At 38.3% G+C, this 22,166-nt stretch overlaps 2 protein-coding genes across 9 annotated transcripts in view; one reads left to right on the forward strand and one right to left on the reverse strand.

The window, feature by feature from the left end:
* fam131bb (family with sequence similarity 131 member Bb) overlaps positions 1–14,439 on the reverse strand; it is a 40,590-nt gene extending 26,151 nt beyond the window's left edge. For 4 of the 8 annotated variants that reach the window (XM_073871925.1, XM_073871922.1, XM_073871924.1 and 1 more), the window contains exon 1: positions 14,278–14,439. In XM_073871925.1, coding sequence (XP_073728026.1) covers positions 14,278–14,305 — 28 coding nt within the window. In that variant the 5' untranslated portion in view covers positions 14,306–14,439. Of the gene's footprint in view, positions 1–14,119; positions 14,197–14,277 lie in introns of those variants that run through there. The other 4 variants (XM_055209606.2, XM_055209605.2, XM_055209604.2 and 1 more) reach the window with 2 other exon arrangements.
* A 4,342-nt stretch (positions 14,440–18,781) lies between these two features.
* zyx (zyxin) overlaps positions 18,782–22,166 on the forward strand; it is a 40,598-nt gene continuing 37,213 nt past the window's right edge. Inside the window, exon 1 of the mRNA XM_055209611.2 lies at positions 18,782–18,896. The gene's annotated coding sequence lies outside the window, so the exon portion shown is untranslated. The remainder of the gene's footprint in view (positions 18,897–22,166) is intronic.

Below are 22,166 nucleotides of genomic sequence, written 5' to 3' on the forward strand. Positions count from 1 at the left end.
GAGTCATTAATAAATTAGTCATGAAAAAAAAATTATGACTATGTCAGCGATTATAACGTTTGCATTCACGACATATCATAATTACCATAATTACAAGATTTAAAAAGCGCTCACATCATCGTAAAGTTCGTAATTACAGCTTGTGGAGTTTTCTGAGCGCTACGACTTGTACCCGCAACCTCACTTTCAGTATGTTATTATTGTTACCTGATGCACTTTCTGTGTTCTGAAATATTTAGCAGAAGCATTAAAAGTAATTTTATAATTATTTATACCACGGGTCTGTTGAATGCTTTATTCTGATTGGCTGAGAAATGTTCTGTGGGTATGCATTAATTTTTGATACCCGCACACCTAACTTGTCAAATGTTTTAAAAATAGGCACCAGAGCAATGTTTGTGGTAACCGTGGTATAAGAGGAATAATTGAGAAATAATAATATGGTATAAGAGAAATAATTGACACCCGCGGTGTAATGGCACTCCGCTTCACGTCGTGCCGCATTGCACCCTGGGTGTGCATTACTTTCCTACAATTCAATGGCCCGTCGTCAACTATTCCTTACGTATTTTACAGCAACAAACAATATTATTTTACTCAAATTCAATTTGATGTTGTTACTGGGGCTACATTAACTGATAATCACCAGTTCGAGTACAGCTTCGAGTTGAAGGTCACATGTTGTCATCAGAAAATAACGGTAATTACGATACGCAGCAGTTCAAATTTCATTGTAATTTGCTGGCTTGATTGTAAACATCACTGCAATGAATAAATGATTTTGAAGAAGAATATTTATTTGCTCAATTTAGTCAGCTTTTTTATTTAACCAGAGAGAAGCTTTGAGAAGAAAGATAATGGTCTGAATGCTACACTAATAATAGCAGTAAGGCTTTCCTCTGTGAATACATAATCTAACAAGTACAATTTTTGCTATTGAAAAATGTTATATTTATTGTCCCCCAAGGTGTTACATTAAATGCATGCCCATTAAGTATGTGTATTTTTTCTAGTATTCAAACACGTGACCTTTGTGCTGCTAACACAATATTATAGCATTTGAGCTACAGCAACATCTGAATATGTAGTTGATTTCTTTGAGTGACAGAGCAGATTTGTATCTATGGAGTGATGGATATTATTTTGACACACTGACCTACTAATATACTAACATCAACCATTTTGTTCTCCTGCTTTAGAGATCACCCACTGTCTCTGTCAAGATCAGCAGAAAGACAATATAACATAGTATGTCTCTGTCCGGCTCAGATAAAGTAATTTTTTAAAAAGCAAAAAGGCTATTGAACATAAATGTACAAGTTAGTTGCTACTTAAAAATGATACTATAGCAACAAATTTTATTTATCCTTTATTTTACCAGGAATAATCTCATTGAGATAAAAAAATCTCTTCTACCAGGGAGTCCTGGCCAAAATGCCAGCACACAGAGTTTCACAAAAAAAGATCCAAGAAACATCAAAAGATAGTTTAAAGGGGTCATGGCACGAGAAAAAAGATTTCATTTGATCTTTTGACATATGAGAGGTCTTGGTACAATTAACAATTACGTTTTTATAGCTTGAAACATCCTGAAAGACCTGAAGGAAACATGGCCGCTTTGAATGGCCAAGGACCGCCCAAGAGGCTGACTGACACGTAAATCAACCAATCACGTTTCGCTTTGTGCCGCGTCATGTTTAGGGGTGAAAAAATGTCTCCACAATAACAGACTAGTGAGCAACCAGTAAAGGGCTCGTTATAGTTGTGCGTAGGTCCTACGACGTAGCCGCAACAGCGTAGGTTCCGCGTCGGTTTTCATTTATACTTTTGAGTCGTCGTCCGCATCGACGTGCAAACACACGCACAGACCGCTGGTAGGCAGCATCCATGCATGTAACCACAGTAGCAGCGCAACCGTCAAAGAAGAAGAAGCTTGACAAGTTAACCCACAAACGAAGAAGAAACAGCAACTTGTTGTGTATGATTTGAGAAAACCAGCAATGATGAAAGTAAATAAACAGCGACTTTTGTTAAAGTTTGAGTTAAATCACTCCTCAACTTTGCTCATCTTTGTTTTCACCGTTGCAAACGGAAATACCTATGACGCAGTTTTTTTACCTGACGGGAGGGGTTCTGGTGGACCAATCACAGCGCTTGCGGTATCCGTAGAACTGACGCACTGTTAACAATTTTGCGAGGTGCACGTCAGGCTACGCACTGGCTACGGATAACCTACGGCGTAGAGCTTACGCACGACTATAAATCGGGCTTAATTCATTCAGTCACAAACGGCTCTGAAGTTTAACAACAATGGCAAACATGTTAAAATATCTCTTTAAGATTCCACTAATTGCATCAAGCAAACTCTTAGATGTCAAATCAAATGCTACTAAAGGTTAGGACATGTTTGGGAGTGCTGCAGCATAATGATCTCCATGCTCTCAGCATCTGTTCACAACCTTAAAAAACTTTACGGGAATACGTCCAAGGGTACAGCAACCAATTCCATTAAAGCTGTGAATGCCGCTCTCATCAATTTATAGCATAGCCCATCCAGCTGGAAGATGCCTGTATTGACCTTGAAGGAACTCCTCTGAGCTGCAGTAAACCACTATCTTGTATTTCCTCGTCTTATTGTACTGTTCCTGTAGCTCAGCTGAGCACTGAGTTAACAGCGCAAAAAATGTGGGTTTGATTTCCATGGAAATACATAGTGATAAAATGTATAGATTGAATGCGCTGTAAGTCACTTTGGATAACAGCATCTGCCAAGTGCATAAAATGCATAAATGTTTTGATATGTGGATGTCTGATGGAATATAACTGAAGCCCCTTGGTACATACAATCTGGAAAACCATTCATCATTCACCAAAACCAAAAATATATAAGTAATATATACTGTACATATTTAAATTTGTACTCTACAGGGTTGAAGTATTGTAGCTCTTTCCTACTCTAAAGGTCTAGTCGCAATTCAATTGCTCATTACACTGCAATTCTGTGGTTCCTTCTTGACTTTTGACCTTTGATCTTTTGACCTGTACATTGAATTAATCGGCTCCTTCAGATAAACCATATTTTCCTGGGTGCTTGAGGCAACGTGTGTCCTACATAACAATACAGGCGCACGCACATACACATAGTAACACACCTTGGGGATTCATTTAGCCAGGATTAACACTATATACACACATCTCTTTCTCTCCACCTAATGGCTCTAAAGCTCTGGATAAAAACTAAACAAAAGTGACTGCACACCTCATAGTGTCACTCGGCATTCACTCAGTTCTTTTGTTTTCGTGAACATTGCTAAGAGGGATTTGAATTTTTTCATTTTTACATAATGCCAAGCGCATGTCACATACTTGTGTTTTTAAAGTGCCCCCAGGATGGGTTGGAAAAAACATTTTGTTTTGTTTTCATAGAGAGATTTTGTAAACCTTTCTAAGCTTTAGTGTTAGTTTTTCAGAACGCCGTTGAAACAGCGTTAAACATTCAGATTTTCTTGGCACAAAATGTATTTCAGTAAAGCTGCTTTATGAATGTCAAAGCTGAATACGGAGCAGTAGATGATTCATGCAGTCGAAATAAAAATTCTGTCATTGAGTGCGTTTACATGCACAAAAGAAGCGGATAACTAGCAAAAATATGCTTATTATAGAAACTGTTTTCATGAGTTTACATGCAAATCAATAAACCGCTATGCAGAAAACTGCGTTTACATAGGATTTGGAGATTTGTCAGGTTTCTTCCATATAGTGACGTCAACACCTGTACATAGTCGTTCAAAAAAGCAAACGGATACTGTTGTATCTCTTCTCATGTCTGCAGAACCTATAAATGTAACATGAGCTTTTATTTCGCAGTTACTCTGACAACTGCTTGAGTTGAGCAAGGACTTTTATGCGTTACTTTGATAAATGTCACACGCTGAGACATGCGCACATGAACAAAACTGCGAGAAAGCTTAAGGTGTTTACATGCCACGCCACTACCTGTGCCAATCGTTTTTTGCTTATGCCGTTTATGGGCTTTTCCTGATAAAAGAAACCATTTTACGCAGAACGTCTAAGTCATAAAAACACCTGCAAGACCTGAAAGAGATTAAGCCTCAGTCAAATAAGAAAAAGTAACGCAAAACTAATTTAAAAGTAACGTAGGTATTACTTTCAATGAAAAATAATGTAATAATGTATTTTGTTCTGCTGAAAACAAAGGAAGATATTTGTAATTAAGCAGGAAGCAGGAGCACCGCTGAATTCCTATAGTAGGGAAAAATACAAAAAAAATACAAAAAGTCAAACAGTGCTTGGTAACAAACATTGCTCAAAATATATTTCTTTGTGTTCAGCAGAACAAAAAATATACTTTTACCCTTTGGGGGTAAAAGTGACCCCAATTGAAATGAATGGGAAATGCAAAAAAAATCTCAGTCATTTATGGGTGCTATTTATTCATATCACGATTCACAAATTATAGGGTGTGTTAAGCTTGTAAACACTACATTATCCAAGCTCACAGTGTTCCTGGAGGACACCAATTTCTGACCATCTGGATTTCGGTATGAAGATAAAAGCTTACGATTGTGATTTTTCTAGCTATACATCTGAGCCTATATAAATAAACTACTTTTAAAGGACTTTGTTGTTACGTATTCTTCGCAGAGTTTACCGGAAGTTACGTGATGACCACGAAAGCTGCGTGTTTATGTTGTTACTGCTGAAACCGTCTATAGTTTGTTTGCTATTCGGTGGGCATATGCTAGGAAAGTGGTTGCTATTATTTGTGACTTCAAAATGCCCTTCCCTCTCTAACTTTCATCCATCTCATGAAGTCAGATGAAACAGACTTCCAAAATAGTTCCCCTGAGGAAAAGACCTTAGTGAAGTTAAGCAAGTTTATGTCTGAAGTGAAATGAGGTGGATTTATGGTGAGATTTAATGGCTTAAATAAAAAAGTCTATTATATTTAACACCAACATCAACAAATAAAAATAGTTTTAGCTCTTTATATGATAAGAGTTTAGACTAAAATTCGCAACATAATAAAAACACTGCTTAAGGATTTGTTCATTTCTAAGACATTTCCCTTAATACTGCATTAAATCACCAGTCATGTACTAATGACATGCAAATACGCTTATGTCTTTGTTTTCTTTTGCTGCGGTTTAATCTTAGCTTTAACTAAATTTGGGATTACTTGTTTAAATTTGTGCGTGAAAATTGCAGAAGCACGGACAAAGAGTGGCCTATTATGTTCAGCGTACTATAGCGTATGGAGCTGCAGTAATAACATGCGCGCACATGATCCATTGTGATGCGCAGGCTCGTTTTCCCCAGCGCGTGATACCTCCCCTGCGGCCAAGACACAGCAGCCTCTGCTAGTAACGACTCAAAGCCGAGAAGAAAGGAAGAGATGAGAAGGGAAAAAGATGTGTGTGTGTGTGTGTGTGTGAGAGAGAGAGAGAGAGAGAGAGAGACAGAGAGAGAGAGCGGCCGTGCGTAACGGATATCCTGCAGCAGCAGTTATTATGACTACCGCCGCAAAACTAGGACGCGTCAAGACGCTGTTCCGTCTCTTACTATCTATGACTATGCGTTAACGCAACAATGACTTGGACATCCACAGATCCCTTTAACCGTACGGCGTGATTGCTGTAATGGTGTTTGTCTGAAAGAAGAGATCGTTCAGGTGGTCATGGCCGCGCACGGCACGCTGATCATTCATCTCACCAGTAGCCTATTAACAGCACGCGACACCCCTCCTCTGTGCACGCAGGGTGTGACCCTGCTTAAATAATGTCCATCAGTCTGTCTGCAGTGTATCTCTGCAGCACACTCCCTCATCTATTAATCTGTCCCTTATCCAACATATTGCGATCATTCACGCGATGTATGGGATGTAATGACTGCAGAAAAGCAGATCACTGCAGTATGGAGTGCAGTACAAGTCTGTGGGTTCCTATGTTTCTCTTTTAGAAACTTTTTAGTATCATTCTTTAGATCTAAACTGAGGATAAGTGTTGTGTGTGTACAATATTATACTCTATAAAAAATGCTGGATTGTTTTTAACCCATACTCAGTATTATTGGTGAATAAATGATTTAAATCAGTGGTTCTCAAACTGGGGGCCGTGAGATGGTGCCAGGTGTGGCCCCGTTTTATGACATTTTATAAAATACATTCATTTATCATGAATTCTTTGTAATTAAACCTAAAAAAATCAACAGCACTACTTTGTATAATTTAATATGTTTTGTTTAAAGGTGCAGTGTGTAATTTTTAGAAGGATCTCTTGACAGAATTGCAATATAATATACAAAACTATATTATCAAAGGAAGTCGCCATTTTGGGCCGCCATGTTTCTACAGAAGCCCTTAACTGACTTTTTTTTTACTAAGTTGTCTCCGATGATGACCTGTTTGTCCGGTGGTGGCTACAGTAGCTTCTCTATGTGTTTCAAAAGCGAGGGGTGAGCAGTGGACTGAGCTGTAGGTTGCAATTCACAACCTCACCACTAGATGCCGCTAAAATGTACACACTGCATCGTACAGAAGGGGGGGCCGCACAATGAAAAATTTTGAGAACCACTGATTTAAATAATATCTTTAATGTCATTGTTACATGTGCTGCTGGGTTAAAATGACTCAATGCTGGGTTGTTTTAAGTAAAAATGCTACATTATTACAACCCATTGGCTGGGTAACAACAATTTGCAATCATTGTCGACAGGATGAGGCCGTGTCAATTGACGACAAACTTTATGAACGACTTGGGGGCCCAATGATGATTAATGGTACTGAAGATAGTGGTCCCATGTGATCCATCTCTTTTAAGATAAAGTCAAGTGTCATTAAGATAAAATTTCTCGATTTTACATGACCATCCCTGAGCAAGGGTGTGCTTTTGATGTCCCAAATGGGCCATTCAAGTTTAGCACTTAAGGTTAGTTCATTCTGTCATGACAAACACAGACAGGGGCCGCTCACCTGAGAAAGCCTAACAAATGGGTTTTTCTGCTTTTTTTACTATTGATAGAACGGTGTAAAATAGCTTAAATAAACAAACACACCAAATCCAGTTTATCAAGGTTTCCAACATAAAATTACAGACAGATTTAAGTTGGAGCTATGGACTGGCATCTCAGATGTAGAGGCATTATCTAAAATAATAATGCATGAAAATAAGTGACAATTTATGTTGCATGTATGATAATTAGGTGTGTGTTTGTATTTGTTTACACTCCCATTGTGTTAGCAGAAGTGCGAAATGTCATGGGTTCGAACCCAGGGACCACATAAAAATCTATTCCTTGTAAAGCACTGAAGTTGCTTTGGATAAAAGTGTCTGCCAAATGTGTAAATTCACAGTGCTTAGCGCTGTCACAGAGGTAAGTGTTATAAAGATAAAGAGTGATTAAAGTAGTATGAGGGTTAAGATGACGTATGTGATTCACTGATGTGCTTGTATTAGTTCCTTTAGTTTGCAAATACACTGAAATATATTATGCCAGCATACAAAAGTGAAATGAGCTGTGAATGGTGTTGCATTATAATGTCAAATTGCTACATCAGTATGTGACAAAAAATGCTTTCATTTATCCCTCAGCAATTTGAAACAGGTTTTAGTCTCCACTAGCAAGTACATAGAGTACAAGCGCAACTAAAGTATGTGTTTACAAAGAGCGGATGGATGTCAGCACAATTGACACAAAACTCACTAAAGGGCACATATTATGCAAAATCCACTTTTGTGTTTGGACATAAATGTGTGTTAATCCCCATTAAACCAAACCAAGTCTCATTAGACATGCGTTTTTGATTCTCTTGTTAATATGACATCACAATGATAAAGCCCTGCCCACAGCCACTTACTGACTGCTTAATTTTACCCAAAACTTTTCTAAATGTGTTTGTTAGCACTAAAGCTGCTAAAGATACTATTGCATTCAACTGTATTCACAGGAATCAGGTCTATTTTTAAACAAAATTGCTCACTGTCTGTTGGTAAGAGAGTGAGGAACATTTGGACATGAAATAGGGGCCTTTTGGACATCCTATAATAAATGATCTGTGGGGTATCTTAAGCTGAAACTTCACAGACACATTCTGGTCACACCTGAGACTTAGATTACATCTTGTAAAAATGGCCACAATATGTGCTCTTTAATGTCTCTGAAAGCTACTGCAACTTGAAACACACAGCACACACATAAATCCAAACGCATCTCGGAGTTAAACCCAGTTAATTGGACTCCCTGAGGGAAATAAACTGCTTATGTAGAGAGTTTAGATGTGGGAATTGACCACATTCTGCATGCCAAGTGAAATGAAACTAATATATGACCAGAAATCTGTACCTCATTCACTTACTGTATTATAGTGGACATGTAAATAAAAGCTATACCCCATCTGGGTTGTGTCTGTTATTAGCTTCATTTTCTGCTGAGTCAAGACAGCGGGATACGTGGCAGCAAAGATATCATTATGAAAATCTTCCTGCGTACTCATGCCAAAGCCCACAGCATGCTGCACTGACTATAGAAACTGCTGAGCGTATTCGCCAGACGCACAACGTGACTAATGTGCCACCCTATTCATATGTCCATTAAAGTCTCAGGTATCCAGAATGATTTTTTAAGCTGAATTTGCATCTGATCTCTGTCTCAACCTGAGTCTTTTGTCTTTTAATATGACTTTTGTATTCTAATTTGCTGAGACAATAACATGATGTCGCTGTTCACATGATTGACCTTGATTGTTAACAAACAATTAATTGGCAGTATGTTTGAACATGAGTACTTATTATATCAGTGAGTAAAGGACAGAAAAAATACAGGGAGGAGAGAGGGGTAAGGGATCAGCAAATGACTACGAGCCAGGAATCGAACTTGAGTTGCCGAAAGCACTACGTGTCGGAGCGCTGCCCACTATACCATCGGCTCGGACAAATTTAATTATTTTCCAGAATGATTTTACCATTAGTGTGGTCCTGTTCTGTTTTATATTTAGCAATGTTAATATACGGTAAGGTGGTCACCCCAACAATATGTTTGAATAAATAAATAAAAATCATATTTAGAGGTTGCTCAAGACCTTTGAAATTTAACACATTCGCGTATTATGTAATACTTTGTGCTAGCATGTATAATTGTTTAATAATATATACTAATGGCAGCAATGGATTTATTTCACCATGCTCCATGCAATTAAAAATAAAAAATAATTTTTTTAGTTATAATATGTCTTTTAAAGCAAGAAAGCTTCAATGTGAATGAAGCACAATAGACAATATACACTGAGACCATGGATGAAGCAACATGGTGCAAGTCCGATATATGCTTACTCAGATCAGAAGAGACTGAAATAACTAAAACAAAGTTACCCTCCAAGAAGCAAGTTTTATGTGCGTTTTTAAATGGTACCGTTTTTGCAAAAATATATGATTTCGGAAATATTCAAAGGGTTTGAGCAACCTCGAGATATTGTAGGAACAATTCAAAATTTTGCACAGTGTGTTTTTATTGATATCCTAACACATTTAGGGAGTGAGAGTTAAACATTTAAAAAAAAAATTGACCCATTATAAGGACCAACCTAATATACAGTAGTCAAACATCTTGTTTGGACATTAAAAAAATTTAGATTACATAATATAATTGAAAAAAGCTCAACTTTATTTCTTACAGATGCTATTTTTAGTTTGATATTTTCTTATGTAATGATATATATTTTAATATATTTTTTAATGGGATGCACCGATATGGAAATTTTGGCCGATACCGATAACTCTTTATATTTGGGGGCCGATAACATATATATATATAGGCCGATAAATATATTATTTTCACAATGAAAAACTCCCAGACTGCGCACATTTTGTCTTTGCGCTAGACTAGCACACTCTTCTTAAGCCCGCAACACGTGTCATCTTCGTGCTATGTCACAGAAAGCACCAATCAAAACTCCACATGGCCAGCAATGAGCAAGTTAAGTGGTTCAACAAATCAAAATAATCCATCATTTATCGGCTTTCATTTACCGGCCTAATTTTGCTATCAGACCGATAACCGATAATATTAAAAATAAGCAGTAATCGGCCGATAACGATATGTCAGCCGATATATCGTGCATTCCTATTTTTAATTGATTTATTTTTGTTTAAAGCAAACAGAGACCAAGGGAAGAATCTAAGATTTGGCATGTGGTACAACTATGTCTCCATATCCTTTTGGCGCAAAGCCTACAAAGGAAAGAGTATGTTTTTTTTAAACTTGCCTGTCTGATTGTTTTGTAAAGCACATTTCCAGTCTGATCACAGTCTGACAGCAGAATTGAGCGTGAAGAATTCTTAAGCAGATACTTTTTAGAGATGGTGAGCAATCACACTTCCCTAAAAGCAGACATAAAAAGATCTAACTATACAAACCAGACATTCATTAAGTGTTATAAGAGCTAGAGATCAAAGAAGTGCAGAATGCAAAATAGCCATTGAATTGTATGCTTTTATAAGGAACTAAAAGATTAGTTCTCTCATTGCTGCTATCCTTAAATGATGAAACCAGTAACTTTGTTTGTGATCATATAAATACATTAAAGATGATTTGTGACCCTGTCTGTAAAATCCAGGCTTACGTCTTAATCAAATTATGAGATTAGGATCAAAGTTTGATTTCAGTCATAAATTTTAATTTCAATCTTTGATCTGATCTTACTCAAGATATCAAGGTTATTTTTCACAGAATGGTCTTTACATTGTAGAAAACCGAAAATCACCAAGAGATGGGTTAAGGTTTTCACAGCAGGGTCACCTTTACTTGTACAATGATAAGTTATGAGACTCGTTGTTGTGAGACTTATTTAATTTTTATTTAATGAGATTTAGATCATGAATGAGAAAGGCAGCGTGTAAACACACACTTCTGTATTGCATCTGGTATTGAAACAAAAACAGGGGCGTGTTTGCATTATTGCAATACTAAGATGTATTTGCTTGTTTGTTTTGAATCTTTTACTATAGTGAGCTCAGCTGCATGAGAGTATATCCAGCCTTTGTGACGTCCGCTGGCTTCATATCACGGAGTTTCACATTACAAATCGATTTTGGATGAGAGAGACGTAAACACTCAGCTTTTTCTATCTCTTACACACACACATACTGATAAAGATACACTTGTCCGTCTTATATACCATAGTGATTTACCTTACAACTCAGTAACACAGCTATTCAACATTATTTGCTCTGTTAATTCGACATCTTTTCATCATATCGACTCATTGTCAGTGTCTACTTAATAACTTTAGTTAAAGTTCTTATTTTATGCTAAAACATGCATGGCTCTGTAATGTTTCTTCAGTAACACAAATAAAGCATGCATAACTGCAACTTAATTTAATATTTATGTTGTGTAAGGTTAACTACACTGCCATTTGCAGGTTTGAAGTTGAACACAGGTTTATGCATAAATGCTTACCAATGCATTATTACATTTGTACTGGTATACAAATATAATTGCCTACATATGCATTATTTATATACACTCATCTAAAGGATTATAAGGAACACCTGTTCAATTTTTTCATTAATGCAATTATCTAATCAACCAATCAATAACATGGCAGTTGGTTCAATGCATTTAGGGGTGTGGTCCTGATCAGACAATCTCCTGAACTGCAAACTGAATGTCAGAATGGGAAAGAAAGGTGATTTAAGTAATTTTGAGCGTGGCTTGATTGGTGCCAGACGGGCCGGTCTGAGTATTTCACGATATGCTCAGTATTGGGATTTTCACGCAACAACCATTTCTAGGGTTTACAAAGAATGGTGTGAAAAGGGAAAAACACCCAGTCCTGTGGGCGAAATGCCTTGTTGATGTTAGAGGTCAGAGGAGAATGGACCGATTCAAGCTGATAGAAGAGCAACATTGACTGAAATAACCATTTGTACAACCAAGGTATGCAGCAAAGCATTTGTGAAGCCACAACATGTACAACCTTGAGGAGGATGGGCTACGACAGCAGAAGATCGCAGCGGGTACCACTCATCTCCACTACAAATAGGAAAAAGAGGCTACAATTTGCATGAGCTCACCAAAATTGGACAGTTGATCACTGGAAAATGTTGCCTGGTCTGATGAGTCTCAATTTCTGTTGAGACATTCAGATGGTGGAGTCAGAATTTGGCATAAACAGAATGAGAACATGGATCCATCATGCCTTGTTACCACTGTGCAGGCTGCTGGTGGTGTAGTAATGGTGTGGGGGATGTTTTCTTGGCACACTTTAGGCCCATTAGTGCCAATTGGGCATCGTTTAAATGCCACGGCCTACCTGAGCATTGATTCTGACCATGTCCATCACTTTATGACCACCATGTACCCATCCTCTGATGGCTACTTCCAGCAGGATAATGGACCATGTCACAAAGCTCGAATCATTTCAAATTGGTTTCTTGAACATGACAATGAGTTCATTGTACTAAAATGGTCCCCACAGTCACCAGATCTCAACCCAATAGAGCATCTTTGGGATGTGGTGGAACGAAGAAAAACAGTGATGATGACTGATTTGTTGTTAGATTATGAATGAGATAAATTAAAGGAATAATTAATCCAAAAATGAAATGTCAGTATCATTTACTCACCCTCATGTTGTTCTAAACATGTACAAGTTTCCTAATGATGGTAACCGCAGAGTTAACGGTACCCATTGACTTTCATGGTAGAAAAAAACACTATGGAAGTCAATGGGTACCATCAGCTGTGTGCTTATCATCATTTATCAAAATATCTTCTTTTGTGTGCAACAGAAAAAAAATCATACAGGTTTAGACTACCATGAGGGTGAGCAAATTCATTTTCATTTTTAGGTTTAAATGTTTTAAATGCATTGATTCTAGATGGGTTGGATAGCGTTGTGATGTAAACAGCAATCAGGTGACTTACAAGGAAGGCTATTCTAGAGCCATTTATGTTTGTGGAAATGATTTCTATAAGCATTTATATCTCATTGTATGGAGACACATACAGTATTGCAGTGAGGGTCATGGTATGTCAGCAGTTGTTTAGCTGAACTGATTACAGCTCTTGATTATCTACCTTAACCCTGAATGACTACCAATACTGCACGGCGTGCTGACCTCCATTTTAGTTCAGCAATGTTATAAACACTATTTATCAAACCCTCCTCCCTTTTCTTCCTCTCTCTATTACTTTCTCCCCCTCTTTCTCTCCTTTCTGTGTGGATGTGAGGCAGGTGGGCCAGCAATAGAAGTTTGACACAGTTTCTTGGTCCGGCGATGTTGAACAGTGTGAGTGATTGGAGTCGGTCATTTTGAACCACTGCTCGCTGACAAATCATAAACATTGCAGAGCCTCAAAATTAAACATTCAAACTGCAAGAAGGAAAATTGTACATTGACTTTATCATCCGCATGAACCTTTCTGCTTTACAAAAGGTGCTTTGTAAAGATTTTTTAGATTTCGAAAAGGTAAGAAATTAAGAACCTTTGACTGGTTATTTGGAGAACCAATAATGGTTCTTCTTTGTGTATTTTATAAAAATGTATTTAAAGTATATTTAAAGTAATTTCTTACCAAATCGAAGTACATTCAACTTAAAGATGTTTTAAATCTGTATCCTGCTTGACAGATTTAAACTTATTTGTCAAGAAGAGTATGTCAGATTCAGGATAGTCCCAACCTGAATCCCTCCTCTCACATACACACAAGCAAACACACATATTGTGTCTGTTCTCCAGCATGCATTACCCCTCCCTCCACCTCTTCTCACCGCAATGATATTCAGCATGTTTGCCTCTCTCTTTCACTTTTATTTCTACGGGCAACACGATACCTTAAGTGCATCTCCAACAATACGATGCTAATTTCCCCTCTCTCTCTCTCTCTCTCTTTCTCTCACACACTCCTCCTATCTCCCTTCAATCGCCGTAAACAAGCTCTACCCGTGTATTTCATCACTCCATCATCTCAGCCTCCCACACACACAGGCACCATGCAGTAGCATAAATCAAGAGATGTGGGAATCCACACACGCACCGAACGCGCGCATACACACGCGGCCAAACCAACCATCTGACAGCTCTGGTGTTTAACTCACGTTTTGTGCTGCCAGTCGCATTTCTTTCACGCATCTCAATCACCAGCCCAGTGTTTCCTCCCAAACCAGCAAGCCCCGTCTAAACACTGCAATTACGCCTCACACTCGACACGCACGTGCACCCTGCCAGCAAACAGAAGAAAAGAAGGGGGTCTTACTGAGGGTTCGAGAGCCGATACATCCCATGGTTTGTTCACAAAGGCCCTGGATACAAGCGAGGAAGCGCCAGCCTTTTACCACACATTCTCTCTGCTCTTCTCCTCCTTTCTCTTCTCTAGCGGCTGATTCTTCTATGCACTCATGCTGCTCTCGCTCGCTCCCGCTCCCTCCCTCTCCTCTCTCTCTCTCTCTCTCTCTCTCTCTCCCTCTCTCCTTGTGCAGTCAGGGTGTCTTACCTTTGAGCTTGTGTGTCAACGTGTCTGAATCGGATGATATTGCACTTTTATTTTTAAATGATGACATACAGATTATTTAATTTTAATCAATCATATTTAATCAATTTCAAATTGTGCTATATTTAAATAATTCTGTTATGTGCAAGTGTGTGTGCGTCACCCAGGTCTCCAACAGTGTTATTTCTGCATCTGCGCTGCTGTGCGACGACTGAGCAGACACGCGCTGGGATACTCTCGCCCCGCACTCAAACACTTCCCACAATGCAGTACAAATGTCTCTCGCTCTCTTGCCTCTCTCTCTCTATCTGGACCGCTGACTGACACAAACACGCAGTCATTACCACAACACCAGAAAATCATGAGCTCACACCACAGGGTATTCCTGTAGGGCTTTGAAAACTCAAGTGCTATCTCTCTCTCTCTTGTCATTCTGGTCCCTCCTCCTGCTTTGGCGGCAAAACACACCCGAGAGGAGTGGCTCTGTTATCGGGAGATCACTATTGCCCACTCTTTCTTTATCTCTCTCGCTCTCACTCACTCACTCTCACTATCCCTCCTCTTCTCTGACCTGCACATGTGGTTAATTATCATTAAATTATATCTTCATCTTTGAATCCCTCTCTCTCTCTCTCTCTCATTTACAGCGCATGCACATGCAAAGGGTTTGCCTATATACATTTATCATCAACCCAGTGATGCACCCCGGCTATAAACAAAGGAGGGTCAGTCATTTTTCTTGAGGTTACCCAATAGAAAGAGAGAGAGATGGGAAGGTGGGGGATGGAGACATAAAAATAGAAAGATAGGGGCAGCAGGGGGATGGTTAATTGTACACAAAATCATTGCACCGGTACAGCTGTAATCTATACAGTCCTGGAGAGTCATACTGTGTTTGTCTGTGTTTTCCCCATTTTGATGCAGTACAGGTTTGTAAATTGGAGTGCCCTATTGCAGGATCCAGTTCATTTGTCATGATCAAATGATTCTGTTTGATCAGTGGAGAATAATAAATGCTAAGTGAAAAACTGTAAGGGCAGAATATTTTCTTCTTGTGTCTGTGTGCATAACAGATGTGTTATGCACAGCATGTTCACTTGATCTGCAGTGAATGACACTGATAAATAGAGAAGTGTTCACGCTACACAGATTTACAACTTTCAGATCAACACACACAGACCTAGATGGCCTCAACCATTTAGACTTGTGTGCACGTATACGTGTGTGTGTGTGTGTGTGTGTGTGTGTGTGTGTGTGTGTGTGTGTGTGCGTGTGAGAATTTTTCTATAGTTAGCAGTGCAAATGGCTTCACAAGGACAAATAAAGTATAATCCTCTACATTCTAAAGGCCAGCCAGTGTTTATTCGGAAATAACATTATAAATCTACTAAATAAAGACTTTCAAACTGTAAAAAGTTGTGAGAATTGGATATTTTTAAGTGAGGTAATACTGACTATGATCAAAGATATTTCATATTAACCATATGCGTCATTTGTGTTGAAATGAATGGGGGAGATCGGATTTGCAACGGTCAAAATGATTACTTAGTCCCACCTCCCAGTAAAAAGAGCCAGTTGTGAATCTATAAAGAATGGAATCCTCTGAGAGATGGATATTTTGGGAGATTCTGCGCATGACCCATGATCTTTTTTGCGTTAAAAACAAAGGCTTTACCACTGAGCTATAAAGGAGCACATGGTATACCTGGTTCTCGAATCTGATTGGCTGAGAGCCTTTTCCAGTCATGCAATATTTCACCAATATCATCACAGGAACTGCTTTACTGTTTGCATCATTCTGTCATTGGTCTTTTTAGAATCAGAGGCTTGTTTAACCTCTTGAGCCGTACAGTCACATATTTGTGAAAGGAAAAGCTGCCACAAATGCTCTTTTTAAACACGTTGTGTGTTTATTCATGTCACAGACACTTAAAGGTGCAGTGTGTAATTTTTAGAAGGATCTCTTGACAGAAATGCAAAATAATATACAAAAGTATATTAACAAGGGTTTTTAAAGACCTTTTTATAATGAACCGTTATGTTATTATTACCTTAGAATGAGACTGTTATGGTTTTCAAAGAGGGAACCCAAGTGCAGACAGAAGTGGATGAACAAACACTTTATTTAGATAAACAGCAAAAGCCCACGAGTGAGCAAAACAACATAAACAGGATAACTAATATGACAGAATAAACACTTAAAGGAATAGTCTACTCATTTTCAATATTAAAATATGTTATTACCTTAACTAAGAATTGTTGATACATCCCTCTGTCATCTGTGTTCGTGCACGTAAGCGCCGGAGCGCGCTGCGACGCTTCGATAGCATTTAGCTTAGCTCCATTCATTCAATGGTACCATTTAGAGATAAAGTTAGAAGTGACCAAACACGTCAACGTTTTTCCTATTTAAGACGAGTAGTTATACGAGCAAGTTTGGTGGTACAAAATAAAACGTAGCGCTTTTCTAAGCGGATTTAAAAGAGGAACTATATTTTATGGCGTAATAACACTTTTGGGAGTACTTCGACTCGCCTGAAAAGTCCGCTCCCCTTCTCACTCTCATAATGGGAGAGGGAGGGTGTTACTGCGCCGAGTCGAAGTACTCACAAAAGTGCTATTACGCCATAAAATATAGTTACTCTTTTAAATCCGCTTAGAAAAGCGGCAAGTGCTACGTTTTATTTTGTACCACCAAACTTGCTCGTATAACTACTCGTCTTAAATAGGAAAAACGTTGATGTGTTTGGTCACTTCTAACTTTATCTCTAAATGGTACCACTGAATGAATGGGGCTAAGCTGAATGCTGTCGAAGCGTCGCGGCGCGCTCCAGCTCTTACGTGCACGCACACAGATGATAGAGGGATGTATCAACAATTCTTAGTTAAGGTAATAACATATTTTAATATTGAAAATGAGTAGACTATTCCTTTAACTGGAAACAAGACTAGACTAAGACACTAAACTGGAAAACTTCACAATAAACTGACAGAACACTTAGGGGGCGTGCACACCAAAGCTTTTACGCCCGCGGCCGGCACATGTTTTCAATTGTTTCCAATGGAAGCGCTGCGTTTTTCAAATAAGCCAGCAGCTAGCGTTTAATTTTCCACGCTGAAAGCCGGCGCTCTGCGGTTTTTCCGCGCTCGGCGCTGAGCGTCCAGAGTTGAAAGAGATTCAACTTTGGGAGAAAAGCTCTGCTCGTCAATGTCAGTTCTCACATTAAGTGAAGGCGGGACATTACCACAGCAACCAACCGGCTCACAGCTGAAGTATACAGCTACTAAAGTGCTCAGCTGAAGAAAGCTGGCACTCAGCTGAAAAACAGCTGGTATTTGGCGTCCTCAAGGCTTTTTCAGCCGCGTTTAAAAGTTTTGGTGTGTCCAGCCCCTTAATCTACAAAACACTGGATATGACTAGACTTAACATAGACAGAGTATACACAGGCATGAAGCAACAATGAACAAGCACAGGACAACAACAAAAAAGGACCTTAAATAGGAGAGAACTAATGATGACAACAGGTGACATGGGTTAAACAATAAGGATGACAAGGAAGCGGGTAAAAGAGACAAGACACAGGGAACACGTGGTCTAGTAAAACCAATACTAAGAAGACCACGTGATCCCACACAAAACATGGGTCTGTCATGATCCTGCCACAAGACTAGATTAAACAAAGGACAAGATGGCAGAATCATGATAGAGACGTTTTTATTTTTATACACAGAGGGTCCCCTTAACGTGGAATTCACTATTTTGTGACGCCATGTTTCTACAGAAGCCCTTAACGGACAAACTTTTTTACTAAGTTGTCTCCGACGATGACATGTTTTTCCGGTGGTGGCTACCGTAGCTTTAAAAGCAAGAGGTGAGCAGTCGACTGAGCAGTTGGTTGCAATTCGCAACCTCACCACTAGATGCTGCTAAAATGTACACACTGCACCTTTAAAGAGCACCTATTAAGTTGCTAAAATCAACGTTATGTTGTGTATTTGGTGTAATACAATGTGTTTGCGTGGTTTATGTTTCAAAAAACAACATTATTTTCCACATACCGTACATTATTGTTGCTCCTCTATGCCCTGCCTCCCTGAAACGCATTGATTTTGTACAAAGCTCATCATTCTGAAAAGCGCTGTGTCCCTGATTGGCCAGCTAACCAGAATGTTTTGATTGGCTTGAATATCTCTGTCATCAGATGGAAATGTGATGCTCCTTACGATGTTTGAAAGATTCGGTCCTAATGCAATACTGACTGGAGTTAATATCGTCTTTACTGCCTTATCAATACGAGCCGCATCTGATCCAGAAAATGCAGATGACCAAGCTAATCGATCATCTTTGTCAGCATGGCTTGAGCAGGACGTAACAGATTGGTAAGGTAAGGATACTAAAACATTAAAAATGTCTGCATTTGTGACAAACAACAAGCGCTACTTCTGCACTGCTCAAAACTTGCGTTTGAATCACAGTTTAGTCAGTAGTAAATTCTTTAACCCTCTTTAAACCACAATGACCAGTGTGTCCACGTCAACAGGCCAAGGAAGTAAACTGTTGCTTATAATTGGTCAAAATGTTTGTTGTAGTCCAAGAAAAGAGACTTAAGTTTAGAACAATTTGTGGCAACGTTTATTTTGGGATTAATAATACACATTTACACACCAAAAAAAAGTAAAATTGTTAATCGGATAATTGGTGCTTTTTAAAGCCACAATATGTACGATTTTTGTAATAAAATATCTAAAATCCACTTCCACAGTATGATATATTTCAAGCAAGTGTGTACTTGCATTATCCTAAAAGTTCCCAAGTATTTTAATAATGACTCATCCCTTGTCATTGTCGCCTATCAATGAAGTAATTTCCACACTATCCTTGGTTTTTGCTTGTAGAAACTATATATAGCAACACGTGTGGACAAATGCGAACGTGGTTGTTATACAGCATCTAGCATGCAGCTGTTGTGCCTTGCAGCTAATTCATTAAGATGAATACAGTATGCTTCAAATGATTTCTTACATCAATATGGCACAGTAACTGTTGTGCAGAAAACTAATAAAAATAGCAATCACCACTTCAATCTGTCCCCTCTTTGCTATGTTTGAAGTTTCTAGCCCACCCATCTTTAAAACTCTGAATATTGTTATCTCCAAGTTCCCCAGTGGTAAATATGACTTGAGGGGCTATTTATATCAAAATCCTGACTAGGAAACTCGTATTTGCTATAATTACAATTTTTGTCTTAGGTCTACTTTGATTAACTTTTTTGATCCACTTCAAATGTTGACTAGTATATGTGAATGCAGCATAAAGCCATTAAATACAGTAATAACTTTACATTACAGTATTATGGTGATACACAAGCAGTCTTATATTCCCAATTAAATTTCCCCTGGATTTTTGTTATCTGTTAGTGTTCCTTCCAGATTACCTAGTGACTATCAAACAAACACATCACGACACTCATATACAAACATTCAGTGTGAATACAAAGCAAAGAGAGAGAGAGAGAGAGAGAGACTCACTGTTTATAATTACACACCAACATGGCCACACAACGAATGCCAGGTTTAGGCCTGTTTCCAAAAGGAGCCAACCCACCCAATCATGAAGTCGGCCCACTTTGGGCTCCACTCCAAGAATGGGGAAAACCAAACTAATTTCAAAAAGCAAAACTGTATTTACCTAGGCATAGATGAATAATAAGCTATGTACATCTTAATGACATATCGTGAGCCTCAAACATTATTGTTTCCTCCTTATAAAAACCTTGTACATTCAAAAGACATCTGAAAAACAGACCAATCTCAACTTAATCCAACTGTGATGTTACTTGAGATGAATGCCCCAACATTAAATTAATTACAATGTTGTACGATGTTAAAAATAAAGCTGTGACTGCTGAGTTAGCGTTATATGATAGTTAATGTTATATGATATACTGTATCAGAGAACAATTAACTTTTACCCCGCCATTGATGAGTATTTCCGGCAATCCGTAATACCGCTATTATCCACCAGGCGCTCTTCCGCAACTTATAAAACCCGGAATTATCGCCCTAGGGCAAACAGCTGTATGTCAGTGTATGTTTTAAGGATTGCTCTGAATCTGATCTCTATCAAAAGTCCTTCACAAAAATGAAATTATCTCAGGTTTTTGATCAAAATTTTGTGTTTTTGAAGAAACTTACCCATATTTGAGAGGTGATAAAAAGAGAATAAAGGTAGGATGAAACTTTCATTTTTTGATATATTGTATGTTTATAAACAGTGGGGAAAATAAGTATTTGAACACCCTGCTATTTTGCAAGTTCTCCCACTTAGAAATCATGGAGGGGTCTGAAATTGTCATCGTAAGGTGCATGTCCACTGTGAGAGATAATCTAAAAAAAAAAATCCAGAAATCACAATATATGATTTTTTTAACTACGGTATTTATTTGTATGATACAGCCGCAAATAAGTATTTGAACACCTGTCTATCAGCTAGAATTCTGACCCTCAAAGACCTGACATTTATTATCCTAAATTAGATCCACCTGTTTGAGGTCGTTAGCTGCATAAAGACACCTGTCCACCCCATACAATCAATAAGAATCCAACTTCTAACATGTCCAAGACCAAAGAGCTGTCCAAGTTGTACACCTCCACAAGGCTGGAAAGCGCTAAAGGGAAATTGCCAAGCAGCTTCAAATACTTATTTGCAGCTGTATCATACAAATGAATAGTTAAAAAATCATATATTGTGATTTTTTGATTTTTTTTTAGATTACGTCTCATGGACATGCACCTACGATGACAATTTCAGACCCCTCCATGATTTCTAAGTGGAAGAACTTGCAAAAAAGCAGGGTGTTCACTTATGTTCCTCACTGTATTTAAAGAAGAACATTTTCTGGAAGGCATTAAACTTTTGTGAAAATCATAAAAAAATGCTGTCACTGGCTGGCAACTTTTTTTTAAAACGATGGCGGGGAAAGAGTTAACATGTTGTATCAACGCATTCTTTGGCATCTTTACCACAATTCTCTCCATTTTTTTTACTATTATTAAACCGGTGTCCAGTCACCACCCACAGTCCTAAAATCCCAAACCAGTTGGAGATCTGGTTTGGCAGGTGTTGTGCATGCTATGACGTTAACCAGTACCGGCTGTGTGGGTGACTTGCATACGAATTCGGTTCTTATTTTTTCTCAATCCACCATTATCCTCTCAATAATAGGGACATAAAGCCCAAAATATAAAAAGCAGCCCCTAAAGTTGATCAAGCTTCATGTCTCCTCTCTTTCATTACTTCATTCAGTCATGTCTTGCATGACTGCATCTTCTATTAAAATTTAACATTTATTTCTTAAATATATAACAAAAAGCATTGCTCTTGCAAAATGCACTGTATGACTAATGGCACAACATACTTGAGTCGATACAAGTTATATAAGTTTTAGTCTATACAGTCTAAAAAGTCAGCATCTGATAAACACATGCATTATTTTCAAATGACGTGTTTTTCCTGTCTGTGGCAGTGACCCTTTGACAATGCATTTGTAATGCACACTGTAAACCCCATGGCCCCCTTTACATCTTTCATTTAGAGCCAGACCTTTCCAGCATGATACTTTAACTCTCAACATTGACCACACGCTTGATCATTG

Source organism: Misgurnus anguillicaudatus, chromosome 10 (genome assembly GCF_027580225.2).
Source record: "Misgurnus anguillicaudatus chromosome 10, ASM2758022v2, whole genome shotgun sequence".
NCBI classification, from domain to species: domain Eukaryota; kingdom Metazoa; phylum Chordata; class Actinopteri; order Cypriniformes; family Cobitidae; genus Misgurnus; species Misgurnus anguillicaudatus.